General features: G+C 39.7%; 1 protein-coding gene across 1 annotated transcript in view; it reads left to right on the top strand.

Moving 5' to 3' along the window:
• LOC102205586 (slit homolog 1 protein-like) overlaps nucleotides 1-14526 on the top strand; it is a 73434-nt gene extending 58908 nt beyond the window's left edge. Inside the window, exons 26-38 of the mRNA XM_005749596.1 lie at nucleotides 1752-1915; nucleotides 5709-5833; nucleotides 6135-6229; nucleotides 6489-6628; nucleotides 6848-6941; nucleotides 7201-7338; nucleotides 7525-7753; nucleotides 7907-8037; nucleotides 11315-11469; nucleotides 11576-11787; nucleotides 12316-12440; nucleotides 12592-12800; nucleotides 13848-14526. Coding sequence (XP_005749653.1) covers nucleotides 1752-1915; nucleotides 5709-5833; nucleotides 6135-6229; nucleotides 6489-6628; nucleotides 6848-6941; nucleotides 7201-7338; nucleotides 7525-7753; nucleotides 7907-8037; nucleotides 11315-11469; nucleotides 11576-11787; nucleotides 12316-12440; nucleotides 12592-12800; nucleotides 13848-14110 — 2080 coding nt within the window. The 3' untranslated portion in view covers nucleotides 14111-14526. The remainder of the gene's footprint in view (nucleotides 1-1751; nucleotides 1916-5708; nucleotides 5834-6134; nucleotides 6230-6488; nucleotides 6629-6847; nucleotides 6942-7200; nucleotides 7339-7524; nucleotides 7754-7906; nucleotides 8038-11314; nucleotides 11470-11575; nucleotides 11788-12315; nucleotides 12441-12591; nucleotides 12801-13847) is intronic.
• The last annotated feature ends 676 nt before the right edge of the window (nucleotides 14527-15202 follow it).

Genomic DNA, 15202 nt, shown 5'->3' with positions numbered 1-15202 from the left:
TGTGTGTGTGTGTGTGTGTGTGTGTGTGTGTGTGTGTGTGTGTGTGTGTGTGTGTGTGTATACATCTATGCAAAATATACAGAGGTCAGCAGTTTGAATATTGTGCAAAGAAATGGCACATATGTACAATATGGAGTGCATAGTGTTGAAGTGAGAGTGAATTATTAAAAGGATTTCAAACATATGACATAATTTTTTAAAACCTTAAAATGTTTATTGTTAGTTCTCAAACAAGTGAAACAGTTGTGTAATGCTGACAAAAAAAAAACACCTGGTGAAACATGACACAGCTGGTTAGTAACAGATCAGCAAGGAGCAGGAGTATAAGAGCATCCCAGACAGGTAGAGTTACCTGCATTTGAAAAAGTCTTCACCAGTAAAGAGTGCCTGGGTCAATAGTTCAGCAGCGATTCTCACTGTGAAACTACAAAGAATTTAGAGATTTCATTCCCTACAGATCATAATATCATTAAAAGATTCAGAAAATCCAGAGAAATCCCCCCACACTAGAGACAAGGCGGAAACCAATTTTGAGTGGTCGTGATCTTCAGGCCCTTGGGTAGCCCTGCATTAAAAACAGACACAAGTCTGCAGAATGTGAATCAGTCTGTATTAGTTTACACACACATGGGCAGCCTAACATGGGGAGAGACTGTTACAACAAGCTACGATGGATAAATGTAAATATGAGCGGAAACAACTAGAATGTGAAAGCACTGTCAAATACATTCAGGCAGATCAAATTGTTCCAGCTGTGGAGTGTGTAAATGTCCACAATATTAAGTATTAGGAAAATATGCTTTAAGTAGGGAGAAGAGTCTGGGTAAAAATGTTAATATACTCCTCCCATGGGTTTGCCACAAATCCATCTGCATGCCTCAGGATCCTGAAGGTGCACAGGTCCTGGAGAAATGGCAGATTGCAGTCTGCCTTTGTCCTTGGCAGTGGCTTCAGAGTAACAGATGGTGATGGAGGAGGTGAGGATGGAGGTGTAGAAGTGTAACATCAGTGTCTTTGGCAGATTGAACTCTGTCAGCTGCCACAGGAAGTGTTGTCTATTGTGTTTTTTCTTTTCTGTTTTTGCAAAGGTATCATTAATGCTAAATGATAAATGTGCAGTTAGGAATAATACAAGCTGTAATCGAAGGTTATAGTCCTGGATCACCTTGGTTATCACATGTGGACATGATGTCAGGGAGGTGCCAAGGTGTAGTCTGTATGCATTCCAGCAACATTGCTCCATTAAAAACATGTAAATAAATAAATAAATACTTTTTTAAATAAAGTATCAGTGCCTGCACTCAAGATCTGTCACCCATTTTGACATTCAGAGCATTAGAAAACAACAAAAAACCCAAACTGTGGAGCAGCTAAACTCCCAGCAAGAGTGAGGATAACGTTTCACTTTCATGTAGGAACTGGACTCCTCACCTACCAAGCACTTTAACAGAGGTATCAACAGAAGAGGTGATGCAATGCAGTGGTTAACTGGTTAAATCCAGCATTAGTATAGCGTTCCAACTGTTAGAAAAGGCGTGTAACTCTAAAACCTCATCGTTCTAACGTCACTCTCCTTTTTTCTCTTCAAACCTTACCACTCAATCCAACTTTTGTAGTTTCTCTCTCGCCTCATTTTCTCTTTTCGTGCCTTCAGTGTACTCGCTTCTATTCTCCCATCCTTCCTCCAAAACCTGTTTTCTGTCTCACTATCTCCATCAGTGAGCGGACTCTTCATCTGCTTATTTCTTCAGAGCAATTGGAGCCAACCCGCTGTACTGCGACTGCCGTCTGCTGTGGCTGTCAGAGTGGGTGAAGAGCGGCTATAAGGAGCCTGGTATCGCCCGCTGTGCTGGCCCCCGCGGCATGGAGGGCAAGCTGCTGCTCACCACGCCTGCCGACAAGTTCCAGTGTGTAGGTAAGCTGGCAGTGAAAAACATGCGCACCTTACAGCAGCTTTAGTTTTATGCATCTCATAAGACTTTGTAGCTGAATAAAATATTTTACTTGGTTTATAAAATTGCTCTTTCACCAAACTGGCTCAGCATTCAATCTAAAACTGTTCACATGAAACACTAATATAATTTGTTGTCTGTAGGGTGAATTGTAAAGAATACAGAGTTAATTGGCTATTTCCATCATATATGATTTTTGCCATTGAATTTGTATAATGATCAACGCCCACATACTGTTGCTTCGTAATAGATGATATTTAATGAAAGGTTTTCTTTTCTGTTTGACCTTCAGAGGGTGTTGACTGCTGTTACTCCCACACACTAACAGCTAAAGACACTATAGTGGATCGTGTCTTTGACTGTGAAGTTAAAGTATGCAGAAAATCGCTTTAATAAAAATGTGCTAAATTTTGCTGGCAAGCTGTTTGTTTTAGACTCACAGCCTTCACAAACACCAAATATTCCACAATGAGCAATAATAATTCAAAATTAAATTAGAGTTAAATTAAATTAGTAAAATCACAATTACAGTTTTAATTATTGTAGATTAAAAAAAAAAAAAGAATAATTATCATTTTTACTAAATGTAGTAAAAAATAAATGTTTTGCATCCGTATATATGTATAACAAAACGCAAACTTTTATTTCGCTTTAAATCAAAGTCCAGAAACTCAGAATCACCAAACTAAATCCATTACCAACAGCAACCACAGGAGAAAACAACAGGTATAAATACACACAAAACACACTGAGGGATAACAAGGGGAGTGGAAACAGCTGGGTAACAACAGGTGAAACTAATTAATGATAATGAAACCGGTAAAGTAAAATCAAATGCAAGGCTCAAGGGACATGAGACTGCCAAAATAAAATGGGAAATATAACAAGAGAGACCCTAACAAAGAAACAGGGAGACTACAACTAAAACCATAAGGAATCAGATCAGTTTAAAAAGGTATAAAAATGCATACAAATTAAAAAGTTGACAAATAGTTAAGTTAAAAATATCCATAATCAATATCAATTTTATTAACAAATGTTAACAAAAAGTAAAAAAAACAACAACAAATGCACATGACATCAAAAAATCAAAATTCAAAAAAGGAGTAGGAGTAAGCAAATCTATATTTAGCTCATCATACATACGTTTATCTCCTTTGATTAGACAATCTGATAATACTATAATAATATATACGCTGTAAAATATTGTCTATCTAAAACAGAGTCTTTATACAGTTCTCTATAATTATTTACCAACACCTATCCAAAAGTATTGCTTTCATATGTCATGTATGTGCTTATCCATATTTAATGTATAGTACAACCATATAAATATTACACTCTGTCCCATCCATTGGCCTTTTTATAAGAGTTGTTTGTATAATATTGAAACTTATTTATATTTGTGCATCTTTTCAAACCTTCCTCCAAAGACTGCTAAACACATGCTCGTCATTGTTGTCAATGTTTGACACTGATGATCCACACATGTTTTAGTGTATTAAGAGTGTATTAGCCTGTAAATCTGAGTGTGTTTTGGCTGTGTTAGCCTGCCAGTCCTTTAAAGAGGACATGCCCTGAACTATAAGACATAACAATGATAAATCACTTGTTATTTTAAGAGTATATTACTGTCATAAAACAATTAACTGTACAAGCAAACTGTTTTGGTAGAAGCTGTAACTGGTCCATACTGAAGCTTGGTATTTTTACATAGTGATCCATGGTGATTGAATCACTTTTGGAGCAAGCCTCAAGTGCAGGCTTAATAAGCTTTACCTAGGCACTGATGATTATTTACAATTCTAAATAATCATCAGTGCGTAGGCAAAGGGTCCGAAAAGATTACTGGGTTTTAGAATAGAGTTTGAAAAACAGGGATGTGTCTACATAGGGGGCACCGGGTGGCCGGGTGGATTTTTACACTGTGCTGTTGTTACTTTTATATAAGTAGAGAATGTAAAACCATCTTCCCGCCTTTATTCAGCTATAATACCATCAGTATTAGGACAAAGGGGAATACACAAGAGTCTGGAAAAATGTTAAGCCAATTCTCATTGCTTAGTGTATTTGTGATTTCCCATGGGGCATCCCTAACCTGTTCACATCAAAAAATCTTGAAGTCGCCCCTGGTGAAATAATCGTCTCACTGTAATTTGACAGCATTAGTCATTTTTAAATCCCTTCTATGCCTTCGTTGCCCTTTTAATGTCTATTTAATCTGTTTCTAGAGGTTTTGCCTATCTCTCTTTGCAATTTTATACTCTTTGTTTTTAATTTAATCTCCTTTCTTGGAGTATCTAATTTGTTTGCATTTGTCTTGCCTCCACTGTTTGTTGTTTATCTTTTAGAGCAGAAGCATACTAATACAAATATTAAAACAAGAATTTGTTAAGAAGGTGCATTTAATCATCATCAGCTGGTAATATCACTCAGATGGCTTTATTTGTTAATCAACATTTGACTTTTGAATGACTTGTAAAGCAGTGGATAGAGGTTAGGGATTCAGATTTCTCCTATGTTTTTCTCTAGCCTTTTTCTGCTTATCAAAAAAAAAAAAAAAGAAAACAAAGCAAAACTACTGACTTAAAGTTGTGAAATAAAAGGCAACAAAGTTACTAAGAGGAACAGCAACTGCTGTAAACAAGAGTGCACGGAGTTAAAGTTTAATTTAAACATGGCACCGGCGAAAAGAAAAGAGGCCCCAACATCATCAAGCCCAGAGGTTTAATCGCACTCTCTTTCTGGTGTGAACATAGTGTGAATTTTCCTTCAGTGGCTTCCTATCAGACTTTGTGTGCATTAACACTTTAAATGATGTATTTCTAAAATACTATTGCACTGTAAAATTTATTGTGGTGGTTCACTCTAATTAATTATTTCTCACACCTTCTGTGAAGCCTTTTGCAAACAGGGTGGAGCTTCTCTTGTCATTGCACAGGAACAATTTTTCATTTCACTTCTTATGAGTCTTGCACATAGTAGGAAATGTCACTTCTGTAAAGAGTGCAAACAAGCAACCGTTTAATAATTTGTCACTTGTCCTGCTGGCACACAACAGTAGGAGTATCCAAAATAATAAAGTAGATAGGCTTTTTTTTTGTATTATATTAATAAACAGTGGTTATTAATGCGTCTGTCACAGCTGTTAGTGGATCTATTTTGAACCCAATTAGTCACTGTGTCACAGCCTTATAATCCCAACAGGGTTCAAATAACTCAAACCTGTTCTGCACCTCAAGTTTTGCAGCGTTGCAGAATGATCACGTAGTCAGTCCAACCCAACCCTGTATCTCACATATGTGTAAAACTTGCTATAAATCAGATGCAGATACTCTGGCCTGTGTGCTCAAACCAGAGTCATGTCAACCAACACACCAGAATACAAATGTTCCTCAGGCTTTTGCCAAAGCAGAGCAGTTTAAATTAAAAATTAAAAAAAAAACAGACACAACATAATAGATGTTTTTCTTTAAAAAGAAATACATGTGTTTCATTCTGATTGATTCATCTAACAGCAAAATAATTCATTATAAATAAATGTATCCATTTACTGTGCACTGGACTGTGCACCAGAAATAATTATATCTGGAAATTAAAGAAAAATAAAACATAAATGTTTTGTTTCTAAATTTAGGATTGGTCATTGCGTCTTGCCTGTGATTGATACATTTGTGTATTTGTCATGTGTGCCTCACATGTGTGTTAAAATGACTTATATAGATTTTACAGCTGTGTATGTTTGTGTAAAATCAGGTCCGGTGGAGTCATCTGTTCAGGCCAAATGTAGTCCGTGTGTGTCTTCCCCCTGCCAGAACCAGGGCATCTGCAAAGTCCACCACACACAACAGTACACCTGTGTCTGCAAGTCTGGCTTCACGGTATGCAACTATGTGTGTGTGTGTTGCTTGTTGCAGTTTGAGTTTGAGGTTGTATTGTTTTCTTAAGCTTTATCATCAAAATATGATCTCTGGCAGTCCCACAGTAATATATTTACAGAGCTAGATCTGATGTTTAAAGCCACTGATCCAATATTTTGTGTGTTCGTGTGTAGTCTGTGATTGTTTTGAGATCACATCTGTCTCTGATAATCCCATCCGGTTACTCAGCTTGGCCTGATCTGTTTGTCTATGCTCATCAAAAATATGCTGTCAATTCAGTTTGCATGCATGTGGTGTGTAGGGCAAACACTGCGAGACTCCAGTCGACGCCTGCGTCAGCAATCCCTGCACCAATGGAGGAACCTGCCTGAGTGATGAGCAGACTAGAGGATTCAGGTAACAAAAATTTGGTGAAAGTAGCAGAAAAAACCTCTTTACCAACCCCACCAACAGATTTGGTCTAGTGGATGGATGTGGCATCATGTTGCAGAATCAAGCCCACCTGCTAAGATTCAAACATTAGTATGCTAAAATATATACCATGCTAATAAACGTTTGATATTAGCGCGTTAATGCATTTAGCACATGGAAATATTTGAATTTGTCTAAATGTTTCGTCTTCATAGTCAAGTTTCTTTTTTTGTTCTTTTTTAAGCTGTGCATGTGCTTTTGGTTTCCATGGCACTTTTTGCGAGGTGAACGTGGACGATTGTGAGGACCATGGTTGTGAGAGTGGCGCCACCTGTGTTGACGGAGTTGGCAACTACACCTGCTTGTGCCCTCCAAACTACACGGGTACAAAAGCAGCATCTGAATATTTATTACATTTTACAAACAGTTCACTTAGAAAAATGCTGCATAGCTGATCCATCACAGTAACATATTGAGGATTCCTGCAACAGTCAAAGGAGCTTGCAAAGAAGTCCAGACGCTTTTCTTTGCAAGCTCCTTTGACTACGATGACCTGGATGACTGAGAACCTTCACAGACAGATTCCTGTAACACTTGTTTTAGGTCTGCTGTGTGAAGAAGAGGAAGGTGTTTGCTCTCCTGGTAGAAACCCCTGTCAGCATCAATCTACCTGCGTCAGCACCCCAAACGGCCCCAGGTGAAAATGCGTGCGCACACACACACACACACACACACACACACACACACACGCACACACGCACGCACACACATGCACACACACACACAATTACTTCAGACTTGGCTAAGTTTGGGATCCCAGATGAGAGAGAAATTACAGACACATGCAGATAAACATATACAGAGTTAATTTTTTCTAATGTTTCTATTTACTTCCCCAAATCCTACACCATTTGTTAATTAGTATTTATGCATATTTGTGTGTGTTTGTGTTCCAGGTGTGTATGCATCCCAGGGTGGGTGGGGCCAGACTGCGGTATTGATTATAATGAGTGTGTGGATCATCGATGTCAGAATGGAGCCCAGTGTGTTGACCATCTGGATGGCTACAGTTGTGTTTGTCCGCAGGGATACAGGTGCTGGCAACCTTAAAAAACTATGAACTGTGCAGATACAAATCTAAGAAACTGGGTACTGTGAGTTTCCTTTATCATCATAAGACCATAGTGCTGGTTTGATTATCATGGTAGGAAGTGGGATCATTGTATTTCTTTGTATGTCATGTCTGATATTCTTTATTATGACCTCTTTTTCCTCCTCAGTGGTGAGTTTTGTGAGGTGGCTCTTCCTGCCCCGCTGCCTTGCCAGCTTGCTCAGTGTCAGAACGGTGCCCTCTGTGAGGAAAAGCTGGGAACTGCAGTGTGTCAGTGCCTGCCAGGCTTTGAGGGTCAGAACTGTGAGAAGCTGGTCAGCGTCAACTTTGTTGACAGGGATTCTTATGTTCAGCTTCAAGATGTCAAAAACTGGCCTCAAACGAACATCACGCTACAGGTAAGAACATGCTCACAAGTCCACACCTAGCGAGAGCACGTGTTAGGTGACAGACACGGAAGAGTGTCAGAAATCAATTTCAGCAGCAGCAAGTTCAGGCACACACACACACAGACCTTTATTGGTGTGTTTTTGTGCGTGTCTGTGCGTTAGGTGTCAACAGCAGAGGAAAATGGTATCTTGCTCTATAACGGGGACAATGAGCCAATCGCTGTGGAGCTCCATCAGGGTCATGTCAGGGTCACATATGACCCAGGGAACCAACCTGCCACTGCTATCTACAGGTAAACACACACACACACACACACACACACACACACACACACACACACACACACACACACACACACACACACACAGTGGTCAGAAGGACCACCCGTCACCCATGGCTGATGGGTGGTCCTTCTGATTCTCATGAATATGCTTAAATAGACATATTAGGGAAACATTTAGAAAAGCAGGGTAATATATTCTAAGCACAGTGTCAGAGGTTAATCTCACACACAATTTCCTCACACAACACAATCGCAAAAATATTTCCAGAAACAAAATCAGTATTATATTGTAGTATATCCGTAGTAATCAGGGGTATAACTTGAAATTAGATTAAATGTCTGTATAACTGACAGACTGAAAGACAGTTTCACAGTATTCTAAAGCTGCAATGTGCAGCATCCCTCATTTAGTGCTCAGTAGCAGTTCTGGATCTTAAGCAATACCATTTTTGTTTTTTTAACTTGGCTGTCTGTCATTTCTATGGGTGCACGGACAATAGAGTAACCAGTGTTTGCATTTACCATTGCTGAACTTTGCTACAGCATATAAAGCACCCAATGAACAACCTGAATAATGATCTTCTCAATGCTACTTGATTTCAGCTTGTTGGACAGACCGTGCCTGCAGGCCTTGGTGTTGCCTGACGCAGCTGGCTAGGGGGTGGGCATGGGGAAAAGAGGTGCTTTGCTGGCAGGCTTTCATCTCCATCCTGCCAAAAGCTTCAGCTGGTCTTTTGTTTGTTGTTGCAGTTTAATTCACTGACTCCTTCAGCATGAGTGAGAAGTGGTCAGAATCATAGACTGTCTATAGAAAAGAAGTTTACTAAGCACAGCTACTTCCTCTCAAATTGGACTAAGTGACTCACTGCCACATCTTGAGGTACAAAGTGATATCAGGTGACTGCACAGGCTGGTGCACGCTGGTTAACTTGGCAACACATTACTTAAAGGTTTTTCATATCATGACTATGAATTCTCCACACTGTGTTGAACAGTTTGATTCAGTGTTCTAAAACATCCATCTATTTTATCTAAATCCCCCTTTTGTATTACAGTCTCTCATTTGTAGCTGAACCACAGAAACACTTTCAAATGAATTATAAAGAGAGAATTTTATACTACAAATAATGTTTCCTTGAAGACATCCAGTTGATCCACCAGGCTAAAAGCTGCGTTTTATTAAATCTGGTGACACAGAGAGACCAACAATGAGGCAGTGCAAATCTGAAATAAATACCCTGTTTCTACGGTGTATTTTGACAAAGAAGACATTATCAGGCTGATTTTCTGGGAATGTGCAAGCTTGGGTTCATGCTGTGAACTAAGGACATAACACTTTACTAAAAACCAAGCATTCAATCAAGCACATCTAAGAATAACCATGGTATAGTTCTGAAAAATATGAATGACTCCCTCTTGGTTCATATTTCATATTGCATCCCCAGTAAGAATGCTTAAACTTTATTCACTAGTTTACTAATCTCATATGTTAGCAGGAAAAATGGAACCAGACATTTGTTAAATTTAAAGGTAAAAAAATGTGGGTTTCAGTTGTTTTAATGCAGTAAAAATAAACAATCAAATGCTTCATTTCTCCTAAAGACAGGAAGTAAATGTGCACTACATTTAGACTAAGCACTGAAGTTGTACCGTGTGAGGGTCATGATTGGCACCTGAATTTGACCAGCTCAACATGTTTAACATTACACTCAACCCTCTGATTCACGCCAACTGCTGCATGTTGATTACTGTATTCTGATCATCAGAAGTTCAAAAGCTGAGAGTTTGTTGAGCTGAATTATCCACTGGACTCCTGTCAGGCCCTCATCATCCTCTCAGCTCACTGTAGCTCAGCAACCACGCTCAGCGCTCGTTAGCTCTGTGTCGTTGCTCAGAGACAGTCCTGCTTTATTTGGGAATGTGGACACATGACATCAGCGCTTTGGGTTTTCTGATTTAATCACAGATTCAGCCAGAGGACACTTTATAGTTGAGAGTCCACTTGATCAGGTATCAAGTGCTTAAATGTTTGCATGGTTCAGTGTTAAGAAGGAGGAGGCACGGCCAGCTGGCAGCCTCCCGCACACACGTGCTTTGGGCAAATCTGTGTGATGTGCAGCTGCAGACGAGAGGGCTTTGGGACCGAGATGTAAAAAAAGAAACGAACAGATAAAGACTTGAGAAGAGAAGAGCGATGAGAAAACTGGAAAAAAATGTAACAAGTGACTAAAATTAGAGACAAAGAAAATGATATAGGGATAGTGTTAGTGTCTAACACTGGGTCATGTGACCCAGTGTTTGAGTTTCATTGTATTTTGTTTTCTATTCGTGTTCTGGTTTGAGTTAAGTTTACCTTATTAATCCACGCCTTTGTTAGCACTCGGCTGGATTACTGTAATGCACTTTATATAGGGATCAGTGCTTCATACATTACTCATCTACAGAGGGTGCAAAATGCTGCAGCGCGTCTTTTAACTGGCACTGGAAAGTTTGTGCACATCTCCCCTATTCTAGCTTCACTTCACTGGCTGCCCATTTTTTTAAGGATTCATTTGAAAATTCTTTTATTTGCTTTTAAAGCCCTCCATGGCCTAGCCCCATCTTATCTTTCTGAGCTGCTACAGATTTATACACCCACCCACTCTCTCAGGTCAGCTGATCGGCTATTCCTGAATGTACCCAGGACTGAGTGGAAACTTTTGCTGTAGCAGCTCCAAAACTGTGGAACGATCTGCCTTTAGAGATAAGACAGGCCTCTTCTCTGCCTGCATGATAGCAACCTTTCATGGCCATTATAAACTGACTGGCATGTTAGTCATCATCAATGTTCAGGGAATAGGCCAGAGTTGTTGTTGATATTTTTTTAGTTGCTCTAGTAATCATCTTTGAGTTTAAAGCTCTTAACAGTCACCAGGTCGATTTTGGATTTGGTTAATATGCACAAATTATTACACAACTCTTTTCCTCTTTTTGAACATCCAAATGGAAAAGTCTTGAAGTTACTCGTCCAGCGAATGCAGGGACAGGCCCCACTTCCACGAGGCAAATGTTTAGTTTAGGGCACTGTACATTAGTTCACCAGCTTCCTGCATTAAAGGTTAGACTGATCATTAGTGTCTAAAAGAGAAAGAAAGACAAGTTGTTATTCATTTGAATAATACCAGCAAAAATCAAAGTGGAAACAGTCACTGACAAAAAGACGTAGCTGCTCCACTGTCCTTCCGCTCAGTTAATTTTTACATAGTGCCTAAAACATAATGCAATGTTGTTGCCTCCTCCATAATAGCACAGAGACTGTCAACGATGGGCATTTCCACACGCTAGAGCTGGTGACCTTTAATCGGATGGTGAACCTGTCAGTGGATGGAGGAGAGCCAACAACACTGGACAGTCAGGGAGGAAGTCGTCCAGCAACAGGGGAGGCCCGTCTGTATGTGGGAGGTAGGACCAGGGCTTCACACCTCAGTTCAGACATGAACCTTTGTATTCATGCTCCACAGTTTTGTGGAATATTCTGACATAACCAATTGATTTTCTGTCTGTCCAGGTATGCCTGAGGAAGTGATGCCAGCCTCTCTGGGTCTCTCCTCTCAGACCCTCAACACGTCAAGCTTCCACGGCTGCATCAGGAACCTTTATATCAACCACGAGCTGCAGGACTTCACTCGCAGCCACATGAAGCTGGGGGTGGTGCCAGGCTGCAAAGCCTGTCGCAAACTCTACTGCCTGCACGGCATCTGCCAACCCAACGGTCCACAGGTAGCAACACACTGTCAGCAGTGAAACCTCTTGCAAACGTAATAATGGCATAGATGTTAAATTAAAGCATATTTTTTTACATAAATTAGGAGACAAACATGTAATTTACAAACAATGTTGTCAAAGTGTCACAGTGTGATTATGATTTAATTTAGCTCAGTGCTTCTGGGTGTAATCAAGCTATTACTGAGCTAATATAAATTAGGTTATACACACAGTTTTTTATTCGTCCTGTCTTCCTCCCATTATCCCCAACGAGTTGCTGCAGATGGCTGCCCCTCCCTGAACTGTGAAGGGAGTTTTTCCTTCCCACGGTTGCCAAGTCCTTGTTTGTAGGAGGTTGTTTAATCATTGGAGTTTTCTCTGTGTTATTGTAGGGTCTCTACCTTACAATATAAAAGGCCTTGAGGCAACTGTGGTTCTGATGTGATTCTGTATGAATAAAATTGTATCGAACTGAACATAGTATATTAAAGAACTGGAGTTTCGTAGAAAACAAGTAAAGCACAGATGTCTTCTCTCTCACAGGGCCCTCAGTGCCACTGCCAGCAAGGTTGGACAGGACAACACTGTGACCAGCCAGTAACAGGAGGTCTTACTAGAGTGGATGTTGTCACTCTAGCAGCTGGTGCCAACCCCTGTGAAGGCAGCAAGTGAGCAGCACTTATCGTGGCATGTTACGTGCTTAGTACAGGACGTGTGCTTCCAAATGTCTTCACTCATTACTCAAAGTGGTTTTTGTAACATTTATAAAACCCTTTTTTAATACTGATTCTTTTCCTCATCTGCTTCTTTTAATTCCAGGTGTGTGAAGGGTGTGTGCGTGGTGCTGGATGCAGAAACATACCGCTGTGACTGCGAGGAGGGATATTACGGTGCACTGTGTAACCTCCAGAAGGAGCCCACGGGCTCATGCCGGGGTCTGAAGTGTCTGCATGGCCAGTGTCAGACGACGGAGGATGGAGAAAGGTGCATCTGTGAGCAGGGGTACACTGGAGAGAGCTGTGATATAGGTGAGTCAGGATGAGCAGTCGGTATTTGAAATTGTTACAGGGTGCTGAGAGGTTTATGTATTTAAGAAAATAATGCCAGCCTTTAAAACATGTATCATGATTTCATGGGTATTAAATTATACTCTACTTGATATTTTAAAAGTTAAGTTTTTACTTATCATTATATATATTTCATGTGACAGCCATAGTCTCAAAGTGCTTCCAAAATAAAAAGGCCAGTATAGCTCACCGGGCTGAGCATGCAACCATATGCTGAAGTATCCCAGGTTTTTGCTGCATGTTGTTTCCCCGGCTCTCTCGCTTTGCTCGCCTGTCTGCTCAGCTGCTCTGTTACAAATAAATAGTTAAAAAGATTTCAGATGTTACAACACAAATTAGAAAGTCTTACCGTAATAAAGGATTCAAATGAGAATTAAAGACAATTATACTGATTCACAAATAAAATTTCACAGCTTCAAAATTAAACATCGCAGAAATCTGCAAGATATTTATAGAACAAATTTGTTATAGAGCTTATTTTAAGAAAGAACCCCAGAGACTGTGGTCATTAGAAACTGGACCTGACAAGAGTGCTGGGTGAGAAAAAACTGAGGGATGCTGCACGCTTACAAGTAGCAACTTGTCCTTTACAGGGTGGACCCAGTTCAAAGCATAACCTATTTCTCTGCCACTGTTTCTCTTGACTCATTCTGTGAATCATAATTTACCAAATGAATAACATAGTGTAATCGCTCACACGTCAAACTACCATAAACTGTGTTTATGGTCTCAGATGGTAGTTTCTGTGCAGTAGAAAGACGGTAGTTTCTTTTAATCAAAGACAGATGAGTTAAACACTATGAAACACTAAAAAAATGATTTCTGTTAATAGTTAGTTTGGCCACTTCAGTTTTTTGCATTTTTCATTTTTTATTTGTGTCTCACACTTTAAGAAAAAGTTCAAATTTAAAAGTTCGATCACGCAAAAGGTCAAATATTTTTCATCTTTACCTTATGGAAACACAGTTGGACCCTCTTTTATCCATCTGCCTGTGCTACCTCCCACAGAGTCCCCATGTCGAGGCGAGCCAGTCAGGGATTACCACCGGCTGCAGCGTGGCACCATCCTCTGCCAGACGTCAAAACCTTTTTCCTGGGTTGAATGTCAAGGTCGTTGCCAAACGACAGCGAAGCCAGACATCAGCGCCGGCTCCTGCTGCGCTCCTCTGAGGGTGCGACGCCGGCGGCTCACCTTCGAATGCGACGACGGCACCTCGTTTACGCAGGACGTGGAGAAGCCTGTGGAATGTGGCTGCAAGGAGTGTGTGTAGTACCAGTGGTGCACACACGCACACATCCAGACACATAGTTTCAATCACAGCAGACACACACCAAGCTAAACAGGTACACACACTGTAGGATTTGTCTCACTGAAAAACAGACATTTTTTGGTGTTTTGTGCTCAGACGCAGTTTTGTAACATAAGACACTTCTTCCCTTTCGAGACATGAAATCAACGAGTCGACCTCATCATCATCAACTTCCTTTTCTTCACCTGCTGTAGGAGAACCTTCTCTAACTACCAAACTCCAGCTCATTAGTCATACTTGTGTGGTGAGAAGCCTCTGTATGCCTTCTCTTTGTTACCCCAAAAATCGCAACAGCAAACAGTGATTTGTTGGAGGAAGTAAAGGCGCTAATTATTTCAGGACCCATTTACAATAAAGAAGCTTTGACATTCAAAATTGATGAGAGAATTACTCAATTTTTTCAGCAATGCAAAACATCTACCAAACCAGATTTAATTATCTTACAATATCACGTTCAACAGTGTTGTTACAGAACTTTATACGATGATCTACTACTGAAATTCTCAACCTGCCATCAAGCATAAACTCAGAAAAATGCTCAGTTATTTCTTCACTAAAGCTCAGTCTTCTGTCATATCAATCTGTTTCCTTTCAAAGTAGTCTCAATTTACGAAAATAAGCACAAATTTGACCTTTTTATGGTCAAGTGCAGTTATTTAATTTATATGTAAGAGCTGTGCAAATTTCCACTTCAGTCTGGCATCTAAATTTATAAAACTATCAAATGTCAATCATCTGAATAATATCACCTATAACAATTGATTGACAGGATCACTAGACACTTTATAGCAAAAGCTTTTTAAAAAATACTAAATAACACTAATGCTAATAAAACAGGCGTTTATTTGTGGCTCTGGATATATAACCCTATAGTGCTTCAATATATGGTCTTCAGATTTATCTTGTCAAGGAATTTTTTTTGAAATACTGCACAATACTAACATTCTCATTTCACAAAATTACATTTCACAAAAAATTAAGATTAATCACAACACGTTTCTATGTCGAATTCAAGAACAAAAAACAAACACTATATACATATATATATATATA

Source organism: Pundamilia nyererei, unplaced genomic scaffold, assembly GCF_000239375.1.
Source record: "Pundamilia nyererei isolate P.nyererei 1_Seehausen unplaced genomic scaffold, PunNye1.0 scaffold00250, whole genome shotgun sequence".
In the NCBI taxonomy this organism is placed as follows: domain Eukaryota; kingdom Metazoa; phylum Chordata; class Actinopteri; order Cichliformes; family Cichlidae; genus Pundamilia; species Pundamilia nyererei.
Note: the sequence above shows the minus strand (reverse complement) of the source record. Positions and strands in the feature narration are given on the sequence as shown.